The sequence below is a fragment of the Onychomys torridus genome, chromosome 8 (genome assembly GCF_903995425.1).
Source record: "Onychomys torridus chromosome 8, mOncTor1.1, whole genome shotgun sequence".
Taxonomy (NCBI): domain Eukaryota; kingdom Metazoa; phylum Chordata; class Mammalia; order Rodentia; family Cricetidae; genus Onychomys; species Onychomys torridus.
This window is the reverse complement of record NC_050450.1, coordinates 18374382-18387096: the sequence shown is the minus strand read 5'-3', so window position 1 is coordinate 18387096 and position 12715 is coordinate 18374382. Positions and strand designations below refer to the sequence as shown.

The following is a 12715-nucleotide window of genomic DNA, read 5'->3' as shown; positions in this document are numbered from 1 at the left end:
ACCTTCAGCCTCTCTCCAGCTAGGGCAGTGGATAGTGGATACCTCCAGAGGACACATTGCTTTCAGATAGGCTGGTTCCCTTTCGCATCTGGGGCTTCCCAGAAAGTATATAAAATATGTACCTCAGGGGTTAAAATGGCCCACAGAACCCAGGGCTGCCTGACTACATCTGTGAATGAGGTCCTGGAGCACTTTTGCTAGATAGCTCATCACAGGCACCAGGAGGCAGGAATCACAGCTGGCCCATGCAGTAAGGGGAAGTGGCACTCTCAGAACATGAAAGCCAGGAGTGAGATGCCCTCCTCGGGCTGCCTCTCCTAAAAAAGGTCAAGTTTGTTGCTTTCAATGACTAAGATTGATCAGTTTAAATTCTGAAGCCCATCCTGTGCCAAAGCTTTAACTTTAGTCAGAACAAATAGGGAAATAGCTCGGTGCCTTAAACACATCAAGAAACTGATAATGACATATAAGCATTTATGAACTGGCCATATGAAACACACAGCACACTGTGGAAACAAGCAGGTATATATCCACAGTACAGCACACAGAGTCAAGCAGGTATATATCCACGGTACAGCACACATAGTCAAGCAGGTATATATCCACAGTACAGCACACAGAGTCAAGCATTTAGCCATGACTTCCTCCCACTTGTCTCTTCCTATAAGACATTTTTCTTTCTTTCTTTCTTTCTTTCTTTCTTTCTTTCTTTTTTTTTTTTTTTTGAGATAGGGTTTCTCTGTGTAATTTTGGTGCCGGTTCTGGATTTTACTCTGTAGATCAAGTTGGCCTCGAACTCACAGAGATCCACCTGGCTCTGCCTCCTGAGTGCTAGGATTAAAGGCGTCACCACCACTGCCTGGTTGACGTTTTATTTTTAGTTATACATTAATACGATGTATGTGCCTTTATACATTAGTATTGTATATATGCCTACATAAAGTACATTAAAGGTCTACACATGGCCACGCAGTGCTTCAGGCTGTGATCATGTCCACAGTAAATGAAAGTTACCCAGGAAAGATCTGGCTATGATATTCAGCCTTGCTGGACACCTCCAAATTAAATGTCTATATGACCAGTGTACAATAAAACCAGACTTCAATAGTTTTCAAAGACAGTGGATGACTATTCCATGATATGCATCCTGAGACATGCAATCTGTCTGTACATAGTAGATAATAATCACTGTACATAAGCTGAGGCAGGGAATTTATTCCAAGCATTTGTTTCCTTTTTCTAAATATATAATTTATTTTTATTTTCTGTTCGCTGGTGTTTTGATTGCATGTATATCTGTGTGAGGCTGTCAGAGCCCTGGAACCAGAGTTACAGACAGGTGTGAGCTGCTGTGTGGTTGCTGGAAATTGAACCCAGGTCCTCACTGTCACACCTTTCCTTTCTCAAAGTATAACTTTCCTATATTTTATTTTACCCTTTTAAATGAAAAACTGTCAAAAACTCTAAGAATTTCTGAATTCTCTCATATGGAGAACGTATTTGTAGATACCCTTACTGGTTTCTTTTTTTTTTTAAAGATAGGGTCTTTCTCTCTCTCTGCATCACAGACTAGCCAGGAGTTCACGGCATACTCCAGGCTAGCTTCAATCTTACAGTACTCTTCCTACTTCAACCTTCTAAGTCTGGGATGATTAGAACAAGCCAGCATATCTAGATCACTGTAACTTCTTTCATAAAATTTAACTGTACTTCATTGATAGTTTTGGTGTTTAATTATTTATTAATACTTTTGAGCAATATTTAGCACCTACAGAACTTTGAATCAGAGTACTATGAACACTTTAAAATAAAATAAATGAAAATGATAAAGTAACAGCCTAGAGGCTCCTGGCATTCCTGATACCAGGAGCCAGGCTTGCCTGTAGCACCAAACAGTGTGCCAGATCCCATATCCATATCCTTAGGCACTAGGCACACATGTGATTTGCACACATATATGCAAGTAAAATACTCATACATATAAAATAAATCTAAACAAACTGTTCTTTAAAAAGAAGGCATTAAAAAGGCTGAAGGCTCTAGGTAGAATGCATGTCACTTTCGGAGTGGACGCCTTACCTTTTGATGAGTTTGATAGATTTGAAAGCTTCATCCATGTCCCCAATGGTGACAAAGAAGCTGAAGTTGAGGATGGCATCCCGAGTTGGCTTGTCACAGTCCTCCAGCCCCACAAAGTCTTGTAGGGGTCTCTTGGCTACCATCTGAGGGATGTGGTAGGGCGCAGAATCCACCCTGTCTTCTTTCTCCACTTCTCCAGGCTGGAGGACAAAGGCCCCATATGCTTGTCAGGTAACATGTAAAGGCAATGCCTGCACTCAGTCTCACTTCCTCTAAATTCAAACAACCACTGGGAAGTTTATATGCAGGGAGGCATAGGTATGTAGCCACAGGCCAAATGGCTCCCACAGGGTCCTGAAAACCTTTAATGTCACTGGAATTGATCAAAACTTTGGGTCCTTGTTTGGGACAACAGGTAAACAAAGGCTGTCCAGGTACAAACTTGTTTTGGCAGCCTCTAATTCAGTATGTCAGAGTCTCTCATTAAAAATGGCCTTTCTGTTACCCTTTCCCAGTGTTCATTATGAAGTTGTTTTACCAGTTTTAAGTGGAGTCAGACACACATGGAGCCCTGAACAGGAGGTGCTGAGGAGCCCACTGCCCCTGCCATGGCTCTTCTAATGCTCTCAGCCTAGGTACCTGTGCTTATCCCTTCTCTCTGCAGACAATTTGTACAGTGTTATGCACACATACTCTCGAGCACATACTTGCCACCATGACTATCCAAGTGGTGGCTTCAACTACTTCCTAGCTCGGCTGTCATGAACAGTTCAGCCACACTGTCCTTTCTGAGTCCACCCGGCAGGCTCAGTGAGAAAACCCCATGGAGGAATCTACACTTGACCTGGACTCTGAAAATCTGGTGAAATATATCATGCTGCATTGTAGCCGGAAAGTCTTTTGAGGAACAGCATAGGAATAAGCAAAGGTTAAGGGTAGCTTGAGTTTAGGTCCATAATTAGAATATATATATACACATACACACACACACACACATATCCTATAACCTAATGATATATACATATATAATATACAATAACCTAATGACATATATACAATATATTATATAATAACCTAATGATATATATACATATAAAATTTCATACACACACACATATATATCCTATAACTAATGATATATATACCTACAGTATATATAATAACCTATAACCTAATGATATAAATACTATATGTATACACACACACACACACACACACACACACACATATATAATTAGGCAATACCAACTACGTGACAGAAGAGTTTGGCTAATTGTGTACCTAGCTGGACACTGTTCTTCACATTGGTAACATCATCATCTTTGGTGTGGTTCTATTGAATCCAGTTTATTATGTGAGCATCTTGGGGAGCCCCAGAATCCCTTGTTCCCTGCTTATTTGCCATTCCTCTTTATTTTACCTCCTTGTTACTGACCTCTGAGGCAAGAATTGTTGTCTATTGCCACACTGCCCTGAACACATCTGAACTTGTCTCATCTTGGGAGCTAAACAGAGCTTGGATTTCATTTGTATTTGGACTGGAGGCAGAGACTGTTTATCCTATGTCATAGTAAATTGGAACAGCCCGCCAGTCACATGGTAAAGGTGCTGAGAACTAGGAGTATTGGACTTTCTCAGACCATCCTGGGATGTGTGGGCACTGAAAACCTGGGGGAAAGGAGACTGAAGCCCTGCATGTCAGGAAACAGAACAAGAGCAGCCTTTAAAGGAACATAATGCCTTCTGGCTATTCCCTGGCAGCACTTTGCAAGTTAAACTAATGATATTCCTTATATTGCAAATGTAGGTCAACCAAACATTTCCTCTATCTGGAGATCACATGAAATGGCTGCACGGGCCACAGGTACACATCAGACCAAGAGCCAAAGGGCTCCTGTCAAATTTCACTAAGTCACATGGCTCCATGGCTAAACAAAAAGTCCCAGCCTCCAGAAAAGTTTCCTCTGAAGGTGAACAAGGTAGGCAGGAAGTGCTAGCACACACACAATACAGCAACAAGATGTGGTTCTCAGGATCACGACAAAAACAAGGTGATGAGCCATAATCTGGGGCTTCATACTTACGACTGCATCATAGATGCCTCTTCTGTGGAATAACAACTATGAGTGTGGGCACAGAGAGATGAGAAAAAAGAAAACATGTGTGAATGTGTGGAAGCAACAAAATCCAGAATATAAAATTAATGTGGAAAACTCAACAGGAAGAATTTAAAAGAGCTTTCCAAACTTTCTGTTTTCAAATCAAAGGGAAATTCCACCCAAGAACACAAAACAAGAATGAAAAATGACAGAAAAGTATCAGACTGGTGGTGGAATTCTATTTTAAAATAAAGCCATTAAGTGCAGCTGTCCTGACAGAGAAAGGACTCCCAGAACTTAGCTGATCACACAAATACTTTCTCAGCTTTCACAAACATCAATTCCATTCTTAAGGCACATGGAGTGTAACATACAAACTGTTCATACACCAACTGCTAGCGGCTGTGCAGTACTGCTGTACATGGTAACTTGGAAAACTAAAACCAACTGTCCTGGGTTCACTTTTATTTAAAATGTGTGTATCACTATATATTATGCTTGCAGATCTTAAAGCTAGAAGCCCCCCTAAAGCTGATCACAATGGCCACAAATCAAGGGCCAGTATCCACTGCCACCCTATTCTCTGTGCCAATTCCTTTTAAAGTAAATCACAGCTCTGGGAGAGCCGAGTGTGGCTTCTATGCTTGCGACTGTCCAGCAGTCCACATGGTACAGTTTCATTAGCTTATGTGGTTATGTGGAGGGACTGAAGAGCAGAGATGGGTTATTACTCTGTCTCCCTGGGGCCTATCCTAATACTTACTTTTAGAGAAATGGCCCAGTAGCTCACAGCATGTACTGCTCTTGCAGAGAATCATAGTTCAGTTCCCATCACCCAGGGAGCTCACAACTACCTGTATTGCTTCTTGTCTCCACAGGCACCTGCACTCATATGCATATACCCACATGTAGACACATACATAAAATTAAAAACAATTTTTTAAAGATAGAAAGGTTAGTTTCAGACAAAAAGAACAGCACCAGGTTCATTTTAAAGACTGATTTTACATCACCATATGGGTAAACCAAGAAACACTCTGATAACAGGTAAAAGCTGACACCATTGGTCCCCCCTCCCCACCCTTTTTGGTGTGACACTAACAGGAAGGTTGTCTACAGTTTTCCAGAAGGTGTGGGTCCAGCAAGATGGCATCTTCTTTAGCTCGGGGGATCAAAGTCATGGCAGAGTTCAGTGACTATGGAGCTCACTGACAGCTCCAGCCCCTGCAGCCAGGCTTCGACCCCACAAACCCACTGGGCTCCTGTGTGGAAAAAGTCCCCTCAGGTATAGTTGTGGGATGTAGCTCTGTGTGGTAGAGCATCTGCCTAGCATGTGTGAGGTCTTGAGTTTGACCCCAGCACTGGAAAAAAAAAAAAACAGGAAAAAGTAGAGACAGCCTCCAGTCACCACGGCCACTGCTTCTCAGGTGACAATGGAGCCCAAAGCAAAGGAGCAGTTGGTAAAAATGGATGCAACATGGGACTGCACTAGGCCCTCTGAATGTGGGTGAAAGTTGTGTGGCGTGATGTGTTTGTGGGTCCGGTCCCCTGGTAACGGAATTAGGACTTATCCTGGGTACATGAACTGGCTTTTTTTTTTTTTTTTTTTCAGAGCTGAGGACCAAACCCAGGGCCTTGTGCTTGCTAGGCAAGCGCTCTACCACTGAGCTAAATCCCCAGCCCCTGAACTGGTTTTTTAGAGCTCATTCCCTGTGGTGCCATGCCTTACTCAGTCTTGAGGTGGGGGGGGGGGGGGGGCTAGGTCTGGTCCCAGCTTAATATGGCAGTCTGTGTTGATTACCCAAGGGAGCCTTACTCTCTATGAGGAGGGGGTAGGGATGGAATGGGGGGGGGGGAGGGAGAGGGGGAGAAAGGAAGGGAGGGAGAACAGGGGTTGGTATAAAAAAGGAAAGAAATTTTTTTTAAATAAAAACAATGGATGCCACAGAGTGAGACTGCCTGGACTCAGGTTCTTTGGTCAATGCGTCCTTTTAGAACTACAGCCCAAATGGATTTCAGGCATGTAAAATAAATAGGTCAGGATGTATGCTAGTGTTTAATGACCCCATACTTTCAAAAACTTATAACGATCCATGTACAAGTACCTCATTTATATCTAGGTTATGGAAGCCTCCTGAGTAGTGATACCAGCTGCCTCACAGTGACCATTTCAGGGCTAGGATCAGGGAGATCTGTATCATTTGTAATTCCTAAATTCCTTAAGAAGAATATAGGAGTAATTATTGTAGAAAAATCCAGCTGGAAAAAGAGGAAATGACGAAGACTGAAAGAAGGAAAGTCGAAAGGGTCAAGCCACAGCCCACTGTCACGTCTGTCTGCTCCGAGAGCAAAGGCGTGGCCCGTGAATGTCAGATAACTGCTGACAGCTGATGGCAGACCTGGTCTCATGAGAGGTGAGCCTCGGCACCTGGCAGGCCAACTCAGCCCTCAAGTGTGCCAGGGACACATGGAAGAACCCACCCAGCGAAGGAAGAACAGGGAATAACTGTGCAGGTGTTAGGGATTCCCACCTTTTTTGTGAAGTAATAATGAGGCACTTCCATTCCCAGAAGATTCTGGTAGGTAGGAGGCCGGGGGAAGCAGTCATGGAGCAAGAAGCCATGCTCTTCAGAAGCAAAGAAGGACAGAATCAGAACATCTTCCTGGAAGACACAACAACGTTGCTTGGTTTTAAATTTAGCATATAATTTTCTGTTTTCTTGTCAGTTTCTTTTTAGGGGGTACAGTCACAATGCCATTTCTGCCAGGGCTTCCCAGGCTTCTTATTGGCTGCCTTTGAAGAATGAAGGCATCTTCCATATGACTTCCATATCATTTCACCTGTCTGTGACCACCAACAGATCCCATCTAAATTCATGAGGGGAACTCAGGAGTGCCTGTGTTTTTTTTAAAAAAAATTCTCTCTTTGGGATTCTTTGCTCTGATTTAAAAATCACCAATGAGTCAGGTTAAGCCCAACACCTGGAAGGCAGAGGCAGTTGAATCTCTTTGAGTTAGAAGCCAGCCTGGTCTGCATAGTGAGCTGTAGGCTAGCTAGAACTAACTACATTGAGACCCTGCCTCATACCAAAACCAAAACCAAACATTGGCAATGTTGACAAAAAACAAAACAAACAAACAAACAAAAAAAAAACCCAAAAAACCAAACACCTCTCTTCTCTGCTCTTAAGGAATAGAGAAGGCACAAGAGACAGACCAAATGTTATGTTGCCTCTGTCTCATGTTTGCAGAATAAGCCACAACAAATGCCAGAACCAACTTCCTGTCTGCAACTGCTTCTTAAAAACAAAAGAGAATGCAGGACTTTCCCTCATTACTGTGGTGTGAACTCTCAGAACTGCACACACCATCAACTACTGTGGGGTGAACTCTCAGAACTGCACACACCATCTACTACTGTGGTGTGAATTCTTAGAACTGCACACACCATCAACTGTGGTGTGAACTCTCAGAACTGCACACACCATCAACTACTGTGGTGTGAATTCTTAGAACTGCACACACCATCAACTGTGGTGTGAACTCTCAGAACTGCACACACCATCAACTACTATAGTGGGTAGCCATCCCAGTGTTGGCCTGGAAGTTCCAACCCCCACTGAGGCTTCAGTAATGGTCACACCCACAAGGCGGGGCTGAGGGAGGAAGCTGAGGACCCAGGATTGAGAGGAGAGGTCTCTCTTGGTTCTGTGATCCTGGACGCTGGAGGTAGACCGAGCAGAGTTCTCCAGAGAACACTGCTGGACTGCGCCATACCTTTGCCAGACCCTACAACCTATCCCTTCATTTGTAAGTTACCCACAAAATAAACCTCCCTTATAACTACATGGAGTGGCCTTAATAATTTCATCAATAAACTACTGTGGTGTGAACTCTCAGAACTGCACACACCATCATATACTGTGGTGTGAATTCTTAGAAGTGCACACACCATCAATTACTGTGGTGTGAACTCTCAGAACTGCACACACCATCATCACAAAAACCATAAAGAACCACTTGATCACATGGCCAGCACTAACCTCCCCAGGGACACGGCTTTACCTCTTATTAGCTATCTTTGCTGTGCCCATTATTTCCTGGGGCTGTCACACTGCCCACCTGGAAAATTCCTCTGGCAATGTTTCCTTCATTCCAGTGATATAGAAGCCACTTCAATTTATTCTATCATTCCTACATTTGAGGATCAAGGACAGGATTTGCTCCTGGTATTCTCAGGGTCCTGACTGATTTCAGATGGTCTCAGGGGCAGACTCTCATCTGTGAGAATGCCTCCAGCATGAAGATGAACCCTGAAACTACAGAATGGGCTTCCCTGTGCCTATGTACTTGGGAGTTGTGTATACAAACTGCTCTGAGGAAGGTGGGTTACAGTGGCACACAGGTTGCTGGACTTTTTAAGCACTTCTGACATCTTGCAAAACATAAGCCTTGCAAAGTATCAGAGCCCCAGTTCCTATGTGGGAGCTGTTCTGGAGCTAAGAGCACATCTGCATGGAGCTTAAGCCCCAAAGAGGTGGGGGCAATGAGGAGGGCGGAGACAGTGATTGGGGATAGGTGATGAGGAGTGGATGAGGATTATAGCTCTACCTCAGGTCCAATCTCAGCTCTGTCCACAGAGAAGAGTAACTTGGGGCAGTTGAGAAAATCAAGAAATTAAAATTTGGGGTTAGGCTGAGGTGGGGCAGAACTAGATAGGAAGGGTGGGGCAGATTAAATGGAGAATGCCATCCAACAGACACACCTCACTGCAGCTTTCTTGTGTGGTTCAAGATGGGTCTGTCTACAGGGGTGGTGGTGGTGGTGGTGGTGGTGGTGGTGGTACATACCTTTAATTCCAGCACTCAGGAGGCAGAGGCAGGTAGATCTGTGTGAGTTCGAGGCCAGCCTGGTTTACAGAGCTAGTTTCAGGACAGCCAGGACTACACAGAAAAACCCTGCCTTGAAGCCCTCCTCCCCCAAACGATGCCTCTGTCCACTACTGGCTTATGGAAATGATCTTGATGACACAGTGACACTTAATAAGTGAGAGGGATGATACAGATATTCTACTTCCCATGAGTGACTTTTCTCAGTAACTCTCCCCTGAGTTATGCCATGAAGAGACTATCTGGCAAATGGTTACTATATATGTCTAAACATGTAACATAGCAAATAATAGGTACCTTGTGGCATGTGTCCTCCACGTGGGGCTGCTTATCCACAGCTTGTGGCTGGGCTCCAGGTGCTTCCTGCAAGGCCTCACACACGAAGAGCCTGGGCTCACTCTGATCCCAGAAATGGTTCACAGGAACGTAACTCTCTAGTCTTTCATGCATAAAGATGTGGGTCCTAAAACAGAAGGGAAGGCCTATCCCTAACTCTGAGAAGAACATTGCTTTTAGTGCTATGCACACCACTCATAATCATCTCAGGCAATGCCAGCAGGTGACAGTGTTGGCAAGTTCATGGCCTCTGGAGCATCTTTGGGCCACTCACTGTCACACATCCTATCAGAACACACTCTTGCAGACTTTGGGGAATTGGGAGAAAGGGCCTGGGAAGTCTGGCTTGAAGACACAGGGAATGATGCTTGGATCTGGAGGTCCTGAAGAGGCCCTAAAATTTCCTAGGAGGTATTCAGAAGAAAGCCTGTGTGATGTGTGACACTGGCTAAGTTTACCCTAGTCTTTCCCATGTATAAGATACCATGATTTATGGGTCCAAAACTTGAAGAAGTTCTATAGGGAGATCAATGAACTAGGTGGCAAAGGATGGAGATCATAAGATAAAGAGGGGAAGCTGGGCAGTGGTGGCGCACGCCTTTAATCCTAGCACTCAGGAGGCAGAGGCAGGTGGATCTCTGTGAGTTCCAGGCCAGCCTGGTCTACAGATTGAGTTCAGGACAGGAGAAACCGTCTTGAAAAACCAAAAAGATAAAGAGGGGAACTGACTGTAGGAAGGAAAGGAAAGGTTAGTTCCAAAGATTTACACCCAGTCGCAGAGGACCCAAGAACACTGGGATTGGGATGAAGCTGTATCATTCTGAGGGGCGAGAAGTTCAAGGGCCCACATTCTGAGGCAGGAGGTCAGTGGTACAGTTAGGGGGGACGAGAAGAAGGGGTTGTTGAGGTAAGGCATCAACAGAGATGAAAAGTAGACCAAACAGATTAAAGGAAGCTCCAGAGAAGGCTCTAGGGAGGCAGGCAGGACTCAGGGAGAGGGACAGAAGAATTCAGGAGAGACTGTGCACGAAGAGCTGAGGCAGGAAGGCGGGACCTGCTAGAACTAGCAAACGTCAGCCTGGGGTTGGGGTGTAGCTCAGTGGTAGGGCCTTTGCTTAACACACACCAGGTTCTGGGATCCGTCCTTAGGATCACAATCAATCAAACATCAAAACTATCAAAAACAGCAGAACAGTCCAAAGGATGACAGAAAAAACAGCCACTGAACGCAGCCCTGTTGCCAGTTCCTGCTCTCCAGCAGCCCCCCGAAGTGAGCCTGGAGGTCTCCATCCCATGCTTTCTGTTCTGCACTTACTTCACTGCAGACACACCAGCACTCTTTCCCAGACATTCTGCTCTCCTGACCCAAGCCATGCGGAATTCAATACAGACGTGGCGAGGTACAGTAAGTACATCAAGTCCCAAGGGCACAGTTTCTGTGGCAAGAACTATTTCCATGGGTTACACCAGCCCTCCCCCAACAGAAAGACACCTATTTCTTATTTTCTCTAGAAACATAGTCTCTACAAAGACAAGTACTTTTTTCCTGTCAGAGCTGCCAATAAGCCCGAGGCCACTCTGTTCTGGGACATTTCTAGAGATGTTTCGGAGAGCTCCTCCAAATTTCGAGTTTCTACTAAGCCAGTTCCCTGATCTCAACCCTGAAGCAGAGAGACCAAGAACTAAATCTACTTCAACTGCTTACGTGTGGGCTTGACTATTGAGTTTGACTGCTTGTAGCTTCTGTGGGGCTCTGAAGTTCAAATATAACTTAGTAAGTTGGGCAGTGGGCAAATACCATTTTCCACAAAATGGCATTCCCTCTTGGCTATAATCTTACTCATTGGCTTCCGGCTCGTTAAAGGGCAGTGTCTGCATCTGTCCAATCTGTCCAGTCTTGAAGTTGAAGACATTCACTGTGTCCATCTCAACATCATAGATGTAGATTTTGGAATCAGGGCTATTGTCAACCTAGGAAAGAGAAGACATAATGCTCAGGACTGGAGAGCGCTTTAGGGCCTGAGCTCATGGGGCTGGCACAGCACATACTTGAGGAAATGCACCTGCCACCAGCCTCCTTGGCTTCCAGCAAATGGCACATCGCCAGAGTAATAATTTAATTCTTTATTAAGTCCACTGAGATAGTTTTTTAGTTACTACTTTGTAATTTCAGACAACTTAGAACAAAGTCTAAAAAGTTGTAGCTGTTCTCAGTTTTGACTAGAGATTTAAAAAGAAAAAAGAAAAACGAAAAACAGGGTCTCATTATGTAGCCTTGGGTGATTTGGACCTGGCTGACCTTGAACTCACGGAGTTCACTCACATTTTCTCCACTGGCCTGTTGACGGTCACGTAGTGACTGTCCATATCTTGCCCTTATGAACAGAGCTTCTGTGGATTTAGAATGGAACTGCCATCTTGGAGGCTCCTCCTTGCTGTGAGCAGCAGGCGATTCATGTGTCAGCTGACAAATGGAAATGATCATCGCCCCATCGTCGTGACCTTTGTTTCATCTGTATTCAGTTGTATGAATGTTATTTTGCCTTAAATCCAGATTCCTTTGGAGTCCTTGGTTAGTCTACCTCAGCTAAAACAATGTCTCCAGGTGGTGCACGCCTTAAATCCCAGCACTCAGGAGGTAGAGGCAGGCAGATCTCTGTGAGTTCTAGGACAGCAAGGGCTACACAGAGAAACCCTGTCTTGAATCCCCCCTCCAAAAAAAGGAGTCACATGTTATATGACATGTCCATGTCAGGAACACGAAAATCCAGAGAGAGTAAGCAGGCCTGTGGTTGCCAGGAGCTAAGATGGGGAATGGGCATGGCAGTTAATGGGTGTGACACTAATGAATGAATGTTTGGAAGCAGATAGAAGCTGTGGCTGTGCTATACTGCAAATGTGCCAGGTGTCACTGGATTGTTCCTTTCAGATGGTTAATTTTATGGTATATGACTCTTATCTCAAGTTTTCAGAGAACCTATTAAGATAAAGGAAAGTCGGCATCCCCAAATGGCACCTTGAGCATGTAACTGCTCAGTAATGTCCTGAAGCAAAGGAAGGAGGTGGGAGCACACTGGCCCATGCCCCATTTGGCAGCATAAGCAGTGAAACACGCCCACCTGAGAGTTCTTTCTATGCCATCTCTGAAAACTGCATCTGGACCCTGGCCCTCAGAAGAGAATGTGTAGTAAGTGGTTTTGGACACAAAAGAAAACAAGTAGCCCTTGGGTTTTACCTTGGGCTCAGACTTAGCTGCCCTGGACTTTCTGGGTTCAGAAGCTGCAGAGCATCACTGGTGATTCTGGCTGCCCT

The 12715-nt window shown here is 44.6% G+C and overlaps 1 protein-coding gene across 4 annotated transcripts in view; it reads right to left on the bottom strand.

Moving 5' to 3' along the window:
* Ift140 (intraflagellar transport 140) overlaps positions 1 to 12715 on the bottom strand; it is a 93176-nt gene that overhangs the window by 44414 nt on the left and 36047 nt on the right. For all 4 annotated transcript variants that reach the window (XR_004945730.1, XM_036198278.1, XM_036198279.1 and 1 more), the window contains 4 exons: positions 11244 to 11374; positions 9365 to 9530; positions 6710 to 6841; positions 2080 to 2279 (listed from right to left, as the gene is read on the bottom strand). Coding sequence is in view for 3 of the 4 variants with exons in the window: in XM_036198278.1 (XP_036054171.1) it covers positions 2080 to 2279; positions 6710 to 6841; positions 9365 to 9530; positions 11244 to 11374 (629 nt within the window). In the remaining variant the exon portion in view is untranslated. The remainder of the gene's footprint in view (positions 1 to 2079; positions 2280 to 6709; positions 6842 to 9364; positions 9531 to 11243; positions 11375 to 12715) is intronic.